This window comes from Pogona vitticeps, chromosome 8, assembly GCF_051106095.1.
Source record: "Pogona vitticeps strain Pit_001003342236 chromosome 8, PviZW2.1, whole genome shotgun sequence".
Lineage (NCBI taxonomy): Eukaryota > Metazoa > Chordata > Lepidosauria > Squamata > Agamidae > Pogona > Pogona vitticeps.
The window spans coordinates 13086970-13107855 of NC_135790.1; the positions used below are offsets into that span (position 1 = coordinate 13086970).

Sequence of the window (20886 nt, forward strand, 5' to 3'; positions counted from 1 at the left end):
GTAGGAATTGTAAATGTGGGTCTCAAAAATATATTTAATTACGCTCAGTGCAGAATAAATAACACCACAGCCGTGGAAAACATAAGCTCCTCACCCTTAGCTATGTTTCTCTATCCAGATCATTCAAATGAGTTACTATATTTATATCAGGTCAAAACCTTCCTGTTCCAGAAGGCTTTTGATTGAAATAATATCAACTGTGGGTCCTGATGCCAATTTTTAGAGTATCTATTTTAATTGTATTTTAATTGTTTTATCTTTTTTTATTGTATTGTATTTTAATTGTAAGCCACCCAGAGACCTTTGGGTAGAGTGGGCAGCATATAAGTTAAATAAAAAAAATAAATATCCTATCTTCTCTACAAAGTCTTTCTCTGCAACTTAGAATGACAGAGGAATGATCCCAGGTGATGAAGGCTATGCCAGCAAAGCTCAAGATCTACTGGGTTCTATCAAGCTCAAACATTCAAGGTACCATTCCAGAAGCATCCTCTCTCTTTTGTCTGAAGAGACTAGAGCAGAGATGGACTCCACACCAGCAATTTGCCACACAGGATGAACTGAGCAAAATAATTATGAAAATGACAACTGCCCTCTGCCTCTGTGGTGAGATTACTGTATCAATAAAATGTTAAAAGATATTCAAAGTATATCTTAACTCTTTTTTTAAAAAGGTTGAGCAGTTTATAAAAGGTTCCCAAAGGTCTCGAATGCAAGCTGCCTGCTTAGCATGAAATAGACTCCTGCTGGACCTTTCTCTCCACCTTAGGATCTTCTACTCTCCCCCCAGCCTCTTCCCGATTAGCCTTTCATGCCACATGTCAGTTACTAATAATGGACACCACCATTATTTGTTGTTATTAGTATTAATAGCTGGGCCTCATGGCACAGTGGTTAAACTGCTGTAATGCAACCAAAACTGTGCTGAAGACTTGGGGTTCAATCCCAGGTAGCCGACTCAAGGTTGACTCTACCTTCCATCCTTCCCAGGTTGGTAAAATGATTTCCTGGAGGGGAGGCAATGTATAGCCTGCATAATTTGTAAACCACCCAGAGAGTGCTTTAAATAGTATGGGGCAGTATATAAGCACCACACTACACCACGCTTTTGGAAGGGCCGTGGTGGTGCTGCAGATTAAACTGCAGAAGCCTCTGTGCTGCAAGGTCAGAAGACCAGCTGTCGTAAGATCAAATCCACGTGATGGAGTGAGCCCCCGTCACTTGTCCCAGCTCCCGCCAAGCTAGCTGTTCGAAAGCATGCAAAATGCGAGTAGATAAATAGGTACCACCACGGTGGGAAGGTAACAGCGTTCCGTGTCTAGTCGCGCTGGCCACGTGACCACGGAAGATTGTTTTCAAACGCTAGCTCTATGGGTTGGAAACAGAGATGAGCACTGCCCCCCTAGAGTCAGACATGACTGGGCAAATTGTCAGGGGGAACCTTTACCTTGCCATGTTAAAACGTAAGTTTTTATATGCCTTTTGATGTTTTTATTGATTCATCTGAAATACAGAGAAGATCTTTGTGGATATCATGGACTACCAGCAAGATGAACCAGTAGGTCCTAGAGCAAATCAAGCTTGAACTATCTCTGGAGGTAAACATGTTGAAGCGAAGCTGTCCTACTTTGGGCACATCAAGAGAAGACAGGATTCTGTTGAAAAGGCAATAATACTGGAAAAGGTTGAAGGTAGCAGAAAAAGAGGAAGTTGTATTACAAGATTGACTGACTCCTAAAGGAAGCTATATGATTGAATTTGCAAGAGCTGAGCAGGGCTGTTGAGGACAGGCATTTTGGAGTTTGCCCATTCATGAGGTCATCATAAGTCAGCACATAAAAACAACTTTATATGCCAGTTCCTTTTATTCATTCCTTACTGGAAACAGGCTTCACCTCAATCTCTGTGAACACAGGTACAAATCTACTTGGTCAGACCAAAAGACCTATATAGCATGTAGTTTACACAACAATCAACCAGCTACCAATGGGAAACTTGTAAGAAGGCTCTCAGGACAATAATACCCTCCTCCTTTTGCTCCCCCAAAGTACTGAAGACACATGCTGCCTCGAGTCCATTATAGCTAGTCCTTGTTGAAAGCCCCACCCTCCATGAATTGTAAACCCAAGCAGGCATCGTGATGTCTTGTGGAAGCAAATTCCACTGGGCAAGTATGAGTTCCTCAAAGAAGTATTTTCTTTAACAGTCCTGAATCTCCCATCACTCAGCATTACTGGGTTATCAGGGGTTCCATTATCATGGGAAAAGGAGAAAGCCTTCCCCATGTATACATTCTCCACAGCATTATTTTACTGAATGCATTATTTCACTGAACCTGTTATACCTCCCCGTGTGACTTTCACACCCTGCTTTAACATATCATACCGTGTCCTGTTTGAGTCTCTCCAACAATTCTTTTTCAATTGCATTGTCCAACTGAGCCGCAATCAGAGCTTTTTCCTAGCAGGGAGAGAAAAAAGAAGAGAGGATTAATACAACAGCAGAATGTCACTTTTTGGGTTAATTCTTCCCTAGTGACAAAGGGAATCATGGGCGTAGAGGGGGCCCCAGGCCTGGCAGGCTAGTTTGACATCAGCAGCTCTGGTTTCTAGGACAGCAAGATCTAGGAACTGCTGCTTTAACTGCTCAAAATGCCCAGAATAACTGTCGCAGAAGGGCACTGGGGGAAATTAAAACAGCAGTACCTGAACTGAGCTGCCTGATGCTAATCAAAGCATTGGGGGGCACCTGAGGAGCGAGCATACACAGTGCTGGAAGCCGTGTGCTTCTGTTGGGCCTGAGTGTGAGGTAAACAATGGGTAACAAAGAAAGACATCACCTCTCTCCTCTTCTCACGCCGTTCTATCTTTTTGCTTAATGGAACAAGCTTCCTCCTGCAAAGAAGAACAGGTAGTTATCCAAGTAGATTTGTAAATCAGTGCTAGCAACCTATCTGAGCAGGTGTTGGCAATTTGTGACCCTCCAGATGGTGTTGGAGTGTCATTTCCATCATCCTTCTCTATTGAGAATGTCAGCTGGGACTACTGGGAATTGCAGTCTAATCACATCTGGAAGACCATAGGCTGCCTAGCATTCAACTACTTACTAATCTCTCCTTCAGCCCACGTCAAGTCCATGCAACACAAACACCAGGTTAAACAGAACACACTGACAAAACTATGTGGTGAGAGGGGACTCCAGAAAGGTCAAATGAAGACCCATGACTTACTGTCTCTTGAGTGTCAGCTTGCGGATTCGGATTAAGTACTGAGTGATCTTGGTGAAGCGCTGCTTACATTTGTGCCGAATAAAGCGGGGCCAGTAGATCAGATTCTCATCAATCTCTTCCAGTGCTTTTTCATAATTCTTGCTTAACCGGACCTGTCAGAAAAATGAGAAAAATAGGAAGTTGAGACATTGGCCACAACTCTGAGGAAGAGTAGAAAAGGAGTGTGTAGCCTGGATGGGTAAGAAAGCAGATAGGTAAAGTATGTGCTTCACCCAAAACAGTGATCTCTGAATTTCAGCCAATCTTTCACCTAATGTTGAAATACAGTGGTGCCTCGCTTGATGACGTTAATTCATTCCAGCTAAATCACTGTAGAGTGAAATCGTCGTCAAACGAAATAAAAAAACCCATTGAAACACACTGAAAACCGTTCAATGCGCTCTAATGGGCTGAATACTGTTTGTCCAGCGAAGATCCTCCATACAACAGCCATTTTTTGTGTGCCTGTAATGTGAGGAATCTGTCCCGAAAACAGCGGGGAGCCATTTTCTTCAGCGGGCGTCCATTTTGAAATCAGACGACAGCTGTTTGCTGATCATCGTAAAGCGAAAAATCGGTTCCCAAAGCAGGAAACCAATCATCGCTAAGTGAAAAACTCCATCTAAACATTGTGAAGTGATCGCAAAAGCGATCGCAAAAACTTCAACATTAAGTGGATTCATCGTAGAGGGGCACGGCTGTATAATAAACTCACTGGCTGAAATACTGTTGCTTAGCATAACAGTCATAATTTTCAGTCTGTTCTTAGCCAGCAAACAAAGCAGCTCCACTGCCTGGTTCATGCACCCCTGAGAATCTCAGCATGGACTTTTTATTTGCCAGTGGCAAATGGACTGAAAATTACAAATTTTCTTGGGCTAATCAAGAGAATTTAAGCCACTGGATACTAATAATAGGTTACAAAAGATCAGTTGGTCAAGATGGCGGCGCAAGTATTTGCAGCGGCTAAGCATTCCAGAGATTGGTCCTTATTATGGACTCTACGTGCTCAGGCACAAGTAACTTACAGTCGGCAAGAATTATTATCTATTGGCAGAGAAGGTTGCAACTTTGAATCAAGGGTCTCAACTTACAACATCCCAGCTGAGCTTTTAAGACGGCCTGCATATCGGGGGGTTACTCCCCCTGCTCTCCCTGTCAGGAAGAAAAGAACACGGAGAAAACGCAAGCAGAAAAGAGGTTGCAGGGCTGGTCTACGAGTGAGGTTAGGCAAACATCCTCACAAGCCTGCATTGCCAAGTCTTTTTGTCTCAAATGTTAGATCTCTACCCAACAAGATTGAGGAGTTGGAACTTACTATCTCCCTACAGAAAAATATTCGAGACTGTTGCGTTATGATCTTTACAGAGACATGGCTTGACTCTTCCATCCCAGGGGAGGTAACTGAACTACAAGGACGCAGAGTACATCGAGCAGACAGATCTGTTGAATCTGGGAAGAGCAGAGGTGGAGGGGTTTGTGTTTACACAAACGATAATTGGAGCACAGATGTTAAAATAATGGACATTCACTGTTCTCCTGATTTGGAGTATTTGGCAGTGAAATGCCGTCCCTTTTACCTGCCTCGTGAGTTTAATGTTGTTATAATAACAGCAATATATATACCTCCTGATGCTAACACAACCACAGCTTTGAGTTGTTTGTTAACTGCTATCAGCAAACAGCAGCAGGCCTACCCAGATGGAGTGCTGGTGGTAGCAGGTGATTTCAATCAAGCCAATTTAAAGACCGTCCTCCCTAACTTTTATCAGTATGTGGACTGTCCCACTAGAGGGGAAAATACCTTGGATCAGGTATATTGTAACATCATGCATGGATATAAGATGAAGCCATTGCCTAGCTTGGGACAGTCAGATCATATATCTCTGTTTTTGATTCCATCGTACAGACCCCTTGTTAAAAGAATCAGACCATCAATTAGAGAAATACAAGTGTGGCCAGTGGATGCAACTGAGCAACTTCAAGATTGCTTTAGGAGCACTGATTGGACACTGTTTGAGGAGGACAATGTTGATACTTATGCCTCGACAGTACTGTTTCATATCAAAAGCTGCATCGATGTTATTACTACCACAAGACAAGTACGAGTGTTTTCTAACAACAAGCCTTGGCTAAATAGAGAAGTGCGCCTTTTATTAAAAGCCAGAAATGCTGCTTTTCATTCTGGTGATGAACTACAGAATAGAGAGGGCAGAGCTAAACTGAAGAGGGGCATTAGGGATGCCAAAGCTATGTACAGCCAGAGAATTGAGCAACACCTTGAGAGTTCTGACACTCGTCAAGTATGGCACGGCCTACGACAAATCACAGGGCAGAGTAACAAAAACAGTCTGTGTAGCAGCAGTGATTTTTTGGCTGAGCAGTTAAATCAATTTTTCAGCTGTTTTGAGGTGGAAACAGGAACAACCATTATTCCAGCACCTACTGTCCATAATACATCACTAGAATCTACCATCGACAGACAACCACTAGTACTGCAGATTTCAGATGTGAGACGCGCTTTCCAGAATATTAATATTCGAAAGGCAGCTGGACCAGATGGAATCATGGGACGAGTTGTTAGGGGCTGTGCTGCAGAATTAGCTGGAGTTTTTACGGATATTTTCAATCTATCCTTGTTGCAGTGTTCTGTCCCCACTTGCCTCAAGACATCTATTATAGTGCCAGTCCCAAAGCAGTCAGCTGTGGTATCTCCCAATGATTATAGACCAGTAGCTTTAACATCTGTTATTATGAAATGTTTTGAGAGATTGGTGCTGGATTACATTAAGGCTAGTCTTCCACCTTCTTTGGATCCATGGCAATTTGCATACAGGAGAAATAGATCTACTGATGATGCTGTGTCCATCGTACTCCATACTGTATTGAGCCACTTAGAACAACAGGGAACTTATGTGAGGCTGTTGTTTGTGGATTATAGCTCTGCTTTTAACACCATTCTACCAAATAGGTTGTTTTTAAAAATGATCAACCTGGGATTACCTCAGGAGATCTGCATGTGGATAAAAGATTTTCTGACAGATAGGCCACAGTCAGTAAGGATGGGATCCCACCATTCTTCTACCCTGGTACTAAGTACAGGAGCTCCCCAGGGCTGCGTGCTGAGTCCCTTCCTCTATTCCCTGTACACACATGATTGAACCCCACTATATAACACCAATGCAATTATTAAATTTGCGGATGATACGACAGTGGTGGGACTCATAAATAAGAACAATGAGTCTGCTTATAGAAAGGAAGTACAAAGATTGATACTATGGTGTAAAGAAAATCATCTCACACTTAACATCAAAAAAAAACTGAAGAACTCATAATTGATTTTAGGAGGAAGAGAAATGTACATTTACCACTGTACATAAACGGTGAGGAAGTGGAGAGAGTTGGTAGTTTTAAATTTCTGGGTACTTACATCTCAGAGGACCTCTCATGGACTATAAATGCCAACATGCTAATAAAGAAGGCACAGAAGAGCCTATATTTCCTGAGAATGCTCGGGAAATTAAATTTATCACAGCATTTACTACTGTCCTACTATCGTAGCACCATTGAGAGTGTCCTAACCTATGGCATTCTGGCATGGTTTGGGAGTAGCTCTGTAGCGGACAAAAAAGCTCTACAGAGAACCATTAAAATTGCCCAGAATATCATCGGGCTCCAGCTACCAACCCTGGATGACATCTTCACATCCCGCTGTCTGAGGAAGTCACACAGCATCCTGAGAGACTCTTCCCATCCTGCTTATAACTTTTTTGAACTGTTACTGTCTGGCAGAAGATATAGAACAATTAAGACTCAGACCACACGTTTTCTAAATAGTTTTTATCCTAGAGCTATAACTGCAATTAATAATGAGCTTAAAGACCACCAGTAGTGAATAATTAGTTGGACTGTGTTACTTGGCCTGACGTGTAGATGTTTGTATTTTTAGTGGGGAATTTTTAGTGGGTGGGGAGTGTTTGGGGAATGTTATGTGTGTGCTTGTGTCTGGTCTCTGGGTGTCTGTGAATTTCGTTGTATGGGTATACTGTGTATATACTTACAATGACAATAAATTATATTATTATTATTATTATCATCATCATCATCATCATCATGTATACATTTGATTAGGAGCAAATCCCATTGAATTCATTAGGGTGTGTATTTTAATAGTCGTACATTGACTGTGTCTTGTTCTTGCTTGAGATGTAGCTTCTTGACCAGGGCCAAGGCTAGTTTATACTAGTTCATACTTATGTTCTATCACCATCATCTTTAAACAGTAATAGTTACTGAAAAGAGGAGACACACCTCAATTAATATGCTAATGTAAACACCTGTATTTCTCTTAGGATGCACAGCTAAACCTTAATCCTAATTCAGACTAGAATTCCCTTGCCAATAAATAGCAAAAAAGTAGAAAATCTGTCAAGAATAGGTAATTACAGCTGCATCATGTTTATATCATTTGCTTAAAGACAATTACTCTCCTACTTAATGCCATCGGATGACCTACACCCCTAGCAACTTGGAAGAAGGACTTACTCGTTCCCACAGCCTATTTGGGAAAGCAGCCCGTTCAACTGTCTTCATGTAAAGGTAACACTGTCCTTAAAAGGAAGAGAGACAACATGTATTAAGTCACTACCAGGTCTGACGCAACCTTGGTTATCAGAAGCAGGATGCAGACTATGGAAGACTGTTAAGATTAGTGCTCAATGGAGATGGTCATGACCCTAGGTCTGGAGGTTTGCGCACACAGCACCTGTGGAGGGAGGACAGGTTTTATTTGGCATGTCCAGTTAAAAGGATTAGTGGTCAATCCTGTGCATTTCCTTCCTCTGCCTCCCTGGCCAATGACCCACTCACAGTCAGGGCATGCTCCTCTCTGGCTGTTTGACCAGTCGCCAGCAGGAGCATGGGTTTGCTGTCCTGCCTCCTCATCTGAGAGGGTGATCAGCCATGGAGGCGGGACAACGAAGCCCCTGCTCCTGCTGGAGACTGGTCAAACATCCAAAGAGGAGGAGGAGAGGAGCGAGTGCCAGCTGGTGAGTGGGGGGATCCAGCCCAGGAGACAGAGGAAGTGAATGTGCAGTACCTGTGGTGCCGAGTGTATGAACTGGCAACCTCCAAAGTGTGGAAGCAAAACAGATGGCCAGAACCACCTACTGAGCTCACGGCAGAAGTACAAACTTCTCATATGCAGCTCATTCTCCTACCCTACTTCCTTTGCCATCTGCTTTATGAGTGATCAGATACAAAGCCTCCTTTGCTAATAGCCAAAGAACTCAAGACAACCGTGGTCAAAAAGCAAGCAGTCTAAGTTGCAATACCAAATGAAAGAGAGAGTAGGTTATGCACAACCAAGGTTGACTCTCTTCTGGATACCTGGTGAATTTGTTGGTAGGCAAGAGATGAGATTTAGGCCATACAAGACCATGAAATAAAAATAATCTCCCAAGCCATCTTGGGTTCTAACAATGAGTTCAAATTTTGCAATCTAGTCTCATTAACTCCCAAGATCTCAATGGGCTGGTTGCTGCTGCTTCTATCTTTTTTTAAACAATTGTGAAGAGAGCACATGTATTCGTGTCTTCATCTGGAAAGGAAAAACTACCAGGTCTGATGGTTCAACCATGATTCTCAGGATTCTCAGTTGATGCTTTCCCCATCACTGGCTACCTGATCCTTTTAACTGGTTAAATGCCAAGTAAAATATGCCCTCCCATCAAGCTAGAATAGCTCCCTTAGATTTTGCAATCCTGTATTTTCAATTTACTTGTATTCTCCCTGGCCAATGACCCACTCACAATCAGAGCTGACTGCATTTATTTGTACTTACTGTATTTTCAATTTTGCAATCCTGTATTTTCAATTATGAAGAATTTCCTGAAGGGCACAAACAGGGGGCAGCCCTGTTGTCTCCCATTCAGACACTGACTGGATTACAGACCTCCTCAGCTTTAGGAATATTGATCTTTGGATTATACCCTTTAAAAAACCTGGCAACTTTGGGTGCTGTTGAACTACAACATGTATCAGCCCTACCACACGTGGCCAACAGTGATGGGACTTGCTGACCCTTCACTTGATAGACTGAGTCACCTAGTTAAGTCACGTTTTGTATCTTTTCACACATGATTTGAAACACCAGGCAGAAAGACTAAGGAAAGGAAGCATGAGGCTTAAGGCACAATGCTGAAGGAAAATGCAAAGATGCTCACCTTTCTCTTCTTTAATAGTTGCATATTGGCTGTTTGCCAAGGGACAAGAGGAACGATTGCACAGACCTGTTATATTAAATTCATTTCTGCAAAAATTCTGGGTTTTTGTCCTGAAAAAAAAAGCGCCATTCATTTCAATACAGAGCATTAATCTAAAACATACAACCAAATGACAATATGCTATTAGGAAAATTTTTCCAAAGTAATTAATCAGGAGCTAAAAAGGTGCAACACAGAGTGGTGCAAAAGGAACACTGAAGGTAATTTTCACTAAAATGTTCAAAACATAATCTGTCAGTGAAGTCAGGACAGTATATGGTGTTTGGAACTCCTTCTGTGCCCCCATAGTTCTTATAAGCACCTGGAATATATCTCCTAGAATCTTGCAGGGAGCATGAAAACAAAAAAGCAACTCTGAGCTAAAGGAAGACAGTACAGTACAGTAGTTGTTACATCCCAGAGATAGTAATAAAAGGAGACATGACAAAAGTTAGCAATTAAAAAATCCACCTACTTTTTAATCTATAATATCCATGTTATACAGAAATCACTTGTCTCAAGTCACTCCTCAAATGTAATATTTTTATACAAGAGAAATGTCCCAGTTATTATTTCCATGTTTTCAATCTACCATCAAGAATAGAAAAAACTGAAGTGCTGGAAATCAACTCTCCCAATTTATCTGAAAGACTGAGGATCTTGGCTCACTAGATGTATTTCACAAGTTCTACCATCCCTAGCCACTATGCCACTTCCACTGGGATAATGGGAGCTGTAGTCCAATTACATCTGAAGGGCAGCAGGTTCTTCACTGTAGAAAACAACACAACAGACAACAGGAAGGAGCAACCTCATCTTTCCCATTCCAAACTGTTCCTCAAACAGACCTGAACCTATAAAATTGTGATAGGTCTCAATATAAGCTCTTCATCCTCAGTTTTGCAACCACAGCATTACGGATAAATGAGGAACAACACTTCTAAAATCCAGAGATTTTAATTCCATTCTAAAAAAAATCCCAGATAATTTAAACTTCACAAATAACTTCCATTAAAATCTTTACTAAGCATAATACAACACCAAAGTCTACACTAGCTCAGTCATGAATCTGCAGCTTGCTACCCAATCCATATACACAAGCTGCACACCTATCCATATAATGAATTCATGGAATCCAATGTGCCTACTTCTTAACACAGACATACAATATATAAGATTACAATGCTACCCTGGCTCTAACATAAGGGTGGGAATATATGGTTCTCCAGATGATGTTGCATTGCAAATCTCATCACTCCTACTCAGTGCTGGAGTAGCAGTTCAACACTCTCTGAATGAACTCCCCAAACTTAAATTAAAACCTTCCTATCCATTTAAAAAGAATTAACGAGGAGCTGACTCGACTGAGGCCATGATAAAAACGTCCATGTATTAGTAGTTTCAAGATGGTAAAAAGCAGCTATGCTATGACAGGTAGATACAATCAAACACTACACAACAGCCAATTTGTGGGAGTTTGCTGACTTCATTACAGCTGAGCAAGGAGGTCATGTAGGCAGAAGAATGCATCAGCCGAATGCCTAGCTCTTTAACACAGTTAATCTATGCATGTGTCAGTTGTTGCTAGGCAGAACATAATGCATCATTGGTTGTAATGATTCTTGTGTAACCTAAGTACTGAATAAAGGGAGGTGCCGGGCATGGCCAAGTACAGTGGTGCCTCGCTTAACAGGCGCCCCGTTTAACAACGAAACCGCATAGTGATAAACATTTTGCGATCGCAAAAGCGATCGCATTGCGATGTTCCCTATGGGGAAAAATCGCTTTGCAATGATCGGTTCGCTGTTTCGCTTACCAATCATCGCATAGTGATGATTTTCCAACAGCTGATCGGTGGTTCCAAAATGGCCACCGGGTAAAAAAATGGCCGCCTGCTGTGTTTAGGGACGGATTCCTTGCTTACCAGGCAGCGAAAATGATCGCCGTATGGAGAATCTTTGCTTAAAGGTGAGTTTTTAGCCCATATGAACGCATTGAAGGGGTTTCAATGCACTCCTATGCACTTTTTAAAATCACATAGCGACGAAATCGTTTTGCAGCAGTTTTTGCTGCACGGACTAACGTCGCTATGTGAGGCACAACTGTATGTTCCTTTTCCTATAGGCATGCCCAAGCATGCTTTGTTTTTGAATCCCTGACTGCAGTCTCCTTGTTTTTCTTCGGAGTACTCTCCCGTTTACTGATGTTAGAGCTGGACTCTGACACCAATTATCACTTATTGCTTATGCTTCTTCAGTCAAATTTATGAACCACTGAAGTGGAAATCTGATTTTAATAATAGCAACCAGTATTAGCATACCTGTTGCACTTTGTAGACCTTGAAAGTGGTGCAAAAAAGGGAAAACAGAACAGGAATACTTACTTGATTTTAAATGAGCAGAACTGTTTGTTGCCAAGAGTGTCCCAAACAATCTGGAAAAAAAGAGGGTATTGGTTTGCTTATTAAATATTTCTACATCATCCTACATCTAAAAATTTCAAGGTGAGATATAATTAAAAACAAATTAAAACAGTACAAAAATATTTCAACAAAATAAATAAAATCTACAACTCAACAACTATGGATACCCATGGCTCTCCAGGTATTGTTGGATGGCAATTCCCATAAGCTCACTCATCATCAAATGTTCTGGGCATGGCTAATAGGAACTCCAGTCTTCTCTTGGGGGGCCACATTTGCCACCACAATAAAATTACTGACTTTAAATGGCCCTGTTCTGGAATCGGGCCAACATAAATGTCAATCAGGTCTCCACAAAAGAAAAACATTCCAAAACAGAAGCACGACAGCCCAGAAGCCCTTGCTACATCTCCATATACTGAACTACTCCCAAATGGTGGGACAGATAGAAGCCTCCTCTCACACATCTTTAATACTTTTCTTGTATTTTGTGTTATGATACTTACTGATGTGCACACTTCATTCTAATACAATGTATCTCTCATCACTGATTATACCAATCACGTGAAGAAGTCGACGTATCCATGAATGTTCACATTAAAACAAAGCTGTTAGTCTTTAAGGTGCCACAATGTTTTTGTCTTCTTTATTTTCAATTTTTCTTTTGTTTTGCCTGCTATGCTATCACAGACTAACACGGCTACCTCTTTTAACACAGTCACATGAAGTGTCCATCACAGATGTTCATCAGCTCAACAATACAGTGGTGGCTCGCTAGACGATGATAATCCGTTCCATTGAAATCACTGTTTAGCAAAATCATTGTCTAGTGAAAAGCATTTCCCCATTGGAATGCATTGTAAACTGTTTAACGCGTTCCAATGGGAAAGAATCGTCGCTGTCTAGCGAAGATCAGCCATAGGAAAGGTGCTTTGCGAACCGCCAAAGCTGTTTAAATCGCTGTCTTGCGAAGCTTAGGTCTCGAAAACACCTGTTTTGCGAGTGCCGAGGAAGCTGTCAAAATTATCGTCTAAGCAAAAATTGGTTTGCGAAGCAGGGACCAAACATTGTCCAGCAAAATTCCCCCATAGGAATCATTGTTTTGCGAATCGCTAGAGCGATCGCAAAAAGTCTATGTCTAGCGAAAAAAACTGTCATGCGGGGTAACTGTCTAGTGAGGCACCACTGTATTTAATATTTACATTAACTCCTTAATATCTGACTTAAGTGATAATGATATTGATAACCAGGAAAGGAACATAACTTGCATATGTCGTTTTATTATCACAAACACAGCCAGAGCTAAGGAAACTACTGGAAACATTTAACCAACAAGACCTGAAATTTATTTATGAAAAGAATAAAATAGTGGTCTTTGCCAATAAAACTTACACAACTTAATGGACACACTACAGAACAAGTGACGTTTTTCAGATATCTAGGATTTTCTTCAAGTAGATATTGGAAATTAAAGTCACCACTAACATGGCACTGAAATTTTATTGTGAGAGATATTGGTGATAGACTAGCCTAAATACAGTGCTGCCCCACATAGCGACATTAATCCATTCCGGATTAATCATCGCTATGCAGAAACATCGCTAAACGGGACGGAAAAAGCCATAAGAATGCATTAAACTTGGTTTAATGCGTTCCTATGGCTCCCAAACTCACCTTTCAGCAAAGTTCCTCCATAGCGCCGCCATTTTTGCACCCTCGGTAAGCGAGGGCACGGCGCGAAAACACTTGCGGCAGCCATTTTGGGCACCCGGCAGCCATTTTGGAACCACCGATCAGCTGTTGAAAAAAAATCACAATGTGAAGATCGGTAAGCGAAACACTTACCGATCATCGCAATGCGATTTTCGGCCATAGAAAACATTGCAATGCGATCGTAAAAACGATCGCAAAATCCACATCACTATGCAGATTCGTCGTTAAAGCGAGGCACCACTGTACTGAGGATGGGAGCTAAGCTATACCTCAGATCCATTACAAAACTCCAATAGGGGAGCCCATCAAGAGAAGGAATTTGAAAATACCCTAGAATAAAAACATATGAACTATCCTGCATCTCCTCAAGGTACAACTAAATTCTTTGTTCTTCAGTTGGAAGCTGGCCTTCATGTGACCAAGCCATGTATCTCTGCCTTTAAACAGTGGCAGAAATTGAAAATGAGGATAGGATCAGAGACATGTTAAATTTCAACAACAAAGGCGTCTCACAGTGGAATCAGGAATTCCTACAAATTACTGATATATATGGGCTTTCTTTGGATCTGCTCAGCTCTCTAAATTTTGAAATGGTAAGTGTAACCTGACACTTCATATTATAAAATATTACTTTCAAGCTGACAGTGTTTCTCCTTTTCTGTCAAAATGTGCCCCCCATGCTAAATTACTTATCCTCACTCTTCACTGATGTTGGTTACGTGCCATCAAGACTTATGACAACCCGGGGGGGGGGGGGAGGGTTTATCTTAGTAGGGTACTTTTTCTTCTTTGTCTATTCTTTTTATCTGCTGTTGTTTCGTAGTGATTGACAGGCTGTTGTCTCTTATTTTGTCTATTTGTAGTGTTCTATTTTAAATAAAAATTTACATTTAATAATAATAAAGAAGACTTATGGCAACCCTATGAATAAGTAGCCTCCAAAACGTCCTGTTCTGAGCAGCCCTCCTGTAAAGTCAAGGCTGTGGCTTCCTTTATGGATTCACTCCATCTGGTATTTGGTCTTCCTCCTTTCTTACTGCCTTCGACTTTTCCTAGCGCTGTTGCCTTTCCCAAGGGGTGCCCAAAATACGAGCACCTCGGACTGGATAAAAATCAAGATTACAAATTTTAAATGGAGAAATCTCTTCCTGGCGTCAGCCTCTGAACCCAGCTGTAGTTGAACGTCATCCAATCCCTTCTGAAGAGAGAAGTTGGCCTTGTGGATCGGCCACGGCAGTCCGTTTTAGCCCCAACGAAGGGCGGGCGCGACCCGCATCAACACACTACAAACCATCATCATCACCCGATTTCCACGTGGAAGAAAGCGAAATCGTCCCCCTTGGCAGGAGGTGTGCTGCACTGAACCCCTCCCGCCGTCACAGAATCCGACTGACACGCGCAAACACACACGGCAACTCCCTCTGCCCACCACACAACTCACGTCGTCTGAATGCATCCTACAACCACGACCCCGCTCCGGCTTAATTCCTTGGAACCGACAGCCGCGAAGCGTGGACGCAGCGGAAGGGAGCAAAACTCGCGAGACTTCCGGTTCAATCGGCTGCGCATGCCCGATTATATAGACGTTTTAAAAAAATAGAGAGATGTGCGGTCCTTTCCTTCCGCGTTTAGTCCAGTGGAATACTTCCCAGCATGCTCCGCTCCCAACGTAGAGTAGTGAAAACTATAAAAGTCAGCGGAGAAACCCAAGCTTTGGGCACAGCTTTAGGTGGATCCAGCGCGTTTCTCTACCTCACCTGAAAAAGATGTTACCAAAGGCATCGCTTAGGATTCGCACCCAGTTTCGTAGTATATGTTTGTTTTTATATTTAACCATTTAGAAATGGAACACATCTTCTTACAAACTAATGGAACATGATGTTTCTACTTGAGATTGAGCGCGGGGCACTGCCTAGTCATCTCCGCTTCTGTAAAAGGCGTTTGAAACTACGTACTCCCGCCTCCCTTAAAATCTGGTCGACCAGACCAGATGGGCGGGATATAAATCAAATAAATAAATAAAAGAAAAAAATCTTGCATGACCAAGCGGTCAGTGAGACGTGCCACTGTGTTTAATATTCGCTTTTTAAATGCTGGTTCAGCTTGTGGCTGTATCCGTTTTGAGGAACTGCAACCCATCAAGCTTTCCCAGCATGCCTGCTACAGAGGATGATGGGAATTGCTTTCTGACATGACCTGGACTCTGAGATGGATGACCTTCTTTATTGCACTCTCTCCCTTACTTCAAAGTAATTTATCTGTGATTGCTTTGCTAACATGTGGTTAACAGGATCGATTTGCAATTAATTTCTGTTAATTCTGTTATGACCAGCTTTATTTCTTTGCTAAGAACATTGAACAATTAAGAAAACGGTTTTATGCTGACCAAAAGGATTTCCTGGCATAGGGCTTGTCACAGAGTTTTGAATTTCTGGTAAAATTGCTTATTTGCTATGCAGTAGATGCACAGTGATCCACAGAGAAGAATACTGTAGCTACAAGTTCCCGAGAGTCGCCCCTTTCTCATTATCTGGCACTTATAGTCTTAATAATACAGTATTTGTAGGAGAAAGAAAAAATTCTTTAGTTAAGCTACTTGAAATTACAGTCTTGTGTATACTGCACTCTTTACTGCACACATCAGGAGTAACCCAAAGGGAACACAAATGGCAATACAAAACCACATGACAACCATGCGATTTTAAATTGCTTTAAAGATTGCCCTGGCATATTCTGTGGTATTCCATTAATGTAACTCCACATTATTATTATTATTATTGTTGTTGTTGTTGTTGTTGTTGTTGTTGTTGTTGCTGCTGCTGCTGCTGCTGCTGCTTTTGTTATTGTTATTGTTTTGTTATTGTTATTGTTATTATTTATTTTATTTGTACCACTCTAGGCGGCTAACAATCTTAAAAAATAATACAGTAAACATGTAAATAACAATTCTAAACCATAAAACACTACATTATGATGAGAAAACACAAAACAAAAAGAAAGAGATCATGAGTTATGTGATGGGAAGGCCTGCCGAAACATCCAAGTTTTTAATTGCTTCTTAAAGGTAGCCAGCGAGGGAGCCCCGGGAGTCTCACCTTAAGATGACCCATTCCCTTTTATCTTTCCACTAGGCAGAAAATATGTTATTTGGTGGCTTTGGGAAGTTAAGGTGGATTTTAAAGGGCTTTTAACCAGAGATGTACTCCTTTTGCTTGTGCTTACGTGTTTTTAAGTGTGTTTTAAATCTGTTTTATATTCCATTTGTACTTGTTTTATTTGGTTATATCATTATTGTTAGCCACCTTGAATGCCAGTCTTTGAGAGATGTTTGAGAAATAAGGGATAAATAATGGACAGTCACTTTAAAGCCATCTTGAGCATGATTCAATCTGCTGCTTTAATTAAATGAACAAACAAAATCTGTTCATTGGTGTGAAAGGAAGCAGGCTGATGATTCATCTGCCATCTGTAAGCTGCTCTCCATCTCTGCATCCCTTTGAAAACCCGGCAGTGTGAGTCACAATTACCTTCTGCCTTTCCTGTTCCATTTTGCTTCAGCTGTGCCCAACGGAAATTGCAGTTGCTTTGGTGACTGTGATGGAGAGGAGCAGCCAGTGATGATTTTCCAATCAGTTCTTTCTGACACAGATGTGGATTAGATAGCACCCCTCCAGTTTGCAAAATCCAGTCTTATTGACTTAAACTCAAAAGCTCCCTGCAAACATTCAGTTCAGATTTCTGACACAAAGAGCTGCTGACCCATTCCCAGTTATCTATTGTAGAGAGAAGGCAAAGAAAAAGAGAGGAAGGGATGACAAAAAAGACATGAGGCTGCCCTGGCCCTGCCAATTGCCGGCACACACCCTGCAGAATAGCCTGAGGGAAGGAATGGATGGATGGATGAATGAATGAATGATGTGGCCCTTAATAAATGGAGACAACCAGTGTGATATAGTGGCTAGCATGCTATGTTAGAACAAAAGCATTTGGGAAATGGGAGGAAGATATGGTGGGGGGGGCATAGATTCTGCAAATCTGAATTCTGCCCAACTTTGTCTCAGGTAAATTTAAGTCTATTGTCTCTTTTACTAGTTTATAAAGAAGCAGCTGTGTTCCTCTGTTGCAGCACCTCAGTATTAATATATTTACTGGCTTTCCTGGAGTACACTCCATTTACTGATCCTTTTATGGTTTACAGTGAAGCTGTTTTCTCATTTAAATCTTCAAAATACTACATTTCTCAAAAACCTTTCTATAAAAAAATAACATGGGAAGATACTTAACAGTCAACAATACAGAACATCAAAGGTTTGAACAGTAATTTTGTGAAACACATTATAATTCACATGTCAGAATAATTCCATAACAGGGATCACCACCTTCACCTTCTCAGCTGTTCCTCTTTTACCTTACTTTCAAGTAAAACATGCGAGAATTACCTTATTTCTGGTCACAGTTTGTCATACCAATAGTTAAAAACCATATTTGAACAGAGATGAGGTGATTTCTGTATGCCTTGCTTGAAAATAACGAGAAAGAGTAATAGATGGGAAGGGGAAGGTGATTTTAATGATACTTTCAATTAAATAACAGCACTAAGCTTTTGCTTCACAACAAAAGGACCTTTCCACATGATCTGACAGGATTCAGGACTGACATTTGATTCCCCACATTAAAATCATGGGGTGTTTTGCTTTTCTATGTCCCCCCATTTGAACATCACATCCCAATTGCCTACTTCACTGGAACGCTACCTACAGGTATACAGCCCATCTTTACAAGATGGAGAAAAGTCCATTCAAATGGTTCCAGCTTGAAAAAGTAGAAGCCCCCCAGCAGCAGAGAAAAAGGCCACTTTGGGTGCAAAAAGTGCTGAACCAATCCAAATCAACCATTGTGTCATGCTGTCAGTAAAAAAAAAGCCCTTCAAATTCACCTGTTCTATAAGCAGAGCAAATTCTGCAGTATTTGAGCATGTAGTTGCACTCTTAATCTGCTGTAGCAAAAACAACAAAGAGTGATGTAGCATCTTGAAGATGATCATGTATCCTTTGGTATTAACTTTCCTGGACTGCAGCCCAATTTGGCAGATGCATCTGAAAAATGAGCTGCGTTCTATGAATATTCATGTCAAATTAAACTTCTTTGTATTTAAGGTACAACAAGAACCTCAGACATGTGACATTTAGTTGTTAAAACTCATCTTGAAATACAACTCAAGTTGCACATCTTCTTTGCTTTGGAAATGTACATCAGGAAAATGTAATGTTTCTGTGACTGTTTTAGATGCGTGTGCGTAGGCCATACAAGAATAAACTCAGTTAGCCCTGGATCAGACAATATGTGCAACTAAATCTATGTCTCATTCCCAATTCTCAGCACTCAAGAAATATGCTGAGGTACTCAGCTCTCAGACATGGCACCTCTATTTAGAAACAAAGGCTGAGATTGTATGGTTCAGCAGACCAAGAGTCCATTTACTTTCGTCCAGCATCCTATTTCCCACATCAGCCCCCAACATCAGCTAGCCCCTCACTTTTCCAAAAAAAGTACTGTAATTGGATTTCCTTGGATCAGACCCGGAGCCTACCTCATATGGTTGTTGTGAAGAGACACTGGAGCGAAGTACAGTGATACATGCCATTGTGAACTCACTAGAGCAAAAGTGGGATATGAGTGCAATGAGTAAGTAACTATGACATAACTGGAACTGGGCCACAAAAGGATAGCTGGGTTGTATCACACTCTATATCATTCATTTGGTGTTAAATACTGTAATCCAATATAGTACTACACTGAAAATGCTTGATCTCATCTGATTTCAGAAGCAAAGCAGAGTTTGGCCTTATTGGTACTTGGGTGAGGAGAGCACTAGATAAGGCCAAGGACTACTATACAGTGCTTAATTGGCATTTTGTTGTAGTAACTCCTGCAGAATGTGTAGGAGAGGAAAGGACACCCAGCAACAGAATGCACTGAATTCAGTAAAGCTTTCTTGTGCAGCTGTTCCAAGGGAAGGGGAGTTGGCTGGCAGACTTAGGCTACAACCACACTGGAAAAATGTGGGAAATACTGCAGGTTAGGAGCTGGCTGATTTATTTTTTTCTCTCTTTTAACTAGGGAAAATGTGAACCAGGCCAGAGAGCCCCCCTCCATAATTTTCTCACTCCACCTCTGGGACTTCAACTTAAAAAAACACAGAGATCTATTTGCATCAATTCAGCAGTGTGACAGTTTGAACCAATGGAAAACAGGGAAGATGAATCACATGTGCACACAAACTTTCCCCCCTCACCTCTTGCCTCATAAAGGAGGATGAACTACATGTGCTCACACCTTTCCCCTTGAATCTTTTTGTGTTTTTATAACTTCTCCTCTATGTGGGTAAAGAGGAGGAAACGAGCACACACTCAGGGACTAGCATAACCAAAGCCCACTTGGCAAGATTTTTCTTTTTTAGAGATGTAAGGGCAAAGCCTCTTGGTTTTTTTAACTGCATACAGAAAACCTAACAAGATTAGGAAACCCCGGTAACAGATTGTTAGCAGTTCCCCTTTAACAGTGCAGTCTGCCGATTTATCCCAAACAAGACTTTCATCTCTATCCCTCTGTGGCCAGTTAATATTGAAAGATCAGGGAAAACTTGAATTCTTGAGGCAGTTTCAGAGCAAATAAATGTGACTATATTCACATTTCCCTTGCTGTGTAGTCACACCCTCAATCTTATACAAAAGTCAGTCTTACAAATTTTGGGTTCAAATCCCCCACGGCCATGGAAAGTCACTGGGAGGTGTAATGGTAAACCACACCTTGAACATCTCACATGCATCAAAAACTCTGTAAGGGTTGCCATGCACCAGAACTGAACAGCAGATGACAAGAATCCTTCATTTGAGGTTAAGACACACCATGATATGGGAATATATCTCTCATTATGCATAGGATCTGGCTGTTAGACCTCAGTATGCTGTCACTTTTGTGCAACAGGGGCCAGGTTTAGTGCAAAGGTGCTCTGTATTAAGCACTGTCCATCTACTTTTGTCCTGCACTAATCCATTCCCTCCTTCCTTTTGTCTCTCTCTCTTCATCCCTCCTCCTTTGTCTGCTTTTCTCATCCTCACCCCAAAAAGGTACATCCCCACTGCTCTTCTGGAAATAAAATTCTAAGGAAGTTTAGAGTCTCCCCTCCTTCCCCTGTTTCTGTCTCTTTTTCTCTCCCT

At 41.4% G+C, this 20886-nt stretch overlaps 1 protein-coding gene across 1 annotated transcript in view; it reads right to left on the reverse strand.

Annotated features, from left to right (window-relative positions):
- The window catches only part of MAK16 (MAK16 homolog), a 23006-nt gene extending 4387 nt beyond the window's left edge, over positions 1 to 18619 (reverse strand). The window contains exons 1-7 of the mRNA XM_078379748.1: positions 15108 to 18619; positions 11915 to 11964; positions 9493 to 9602; positions 7814 to 7878; positions 3230 to 3381; positions 2840 to 2894; positions 2386 to 2460 (exon numbers count right to left, since the gene is read on the reverse strand). Coding sequence (XP_078235874.1) covers positions 2386 to 2460; positions 2840 to 2894; positions 3230 to 3381; positions 7814 to 7878; positions 9493 to 9602; positions 11915 to 11964; positions 15108 to 15122 — 522 coding nt within the window. The 5' untranslated portion in view covers positions 15123 to 18619. The remainder of the gene's footprint in view (positions 1 to 2385; positions 2461 to 2839; positions 2895 to 3229; positions 3382 to 7813; positions 7879 to 9492; positions 9603 to 11914; positions 11965 to 15107) is intronic.
- Between the last annotated feature and the right edge of the window lie 2267 nt (positions 18620 to 20886).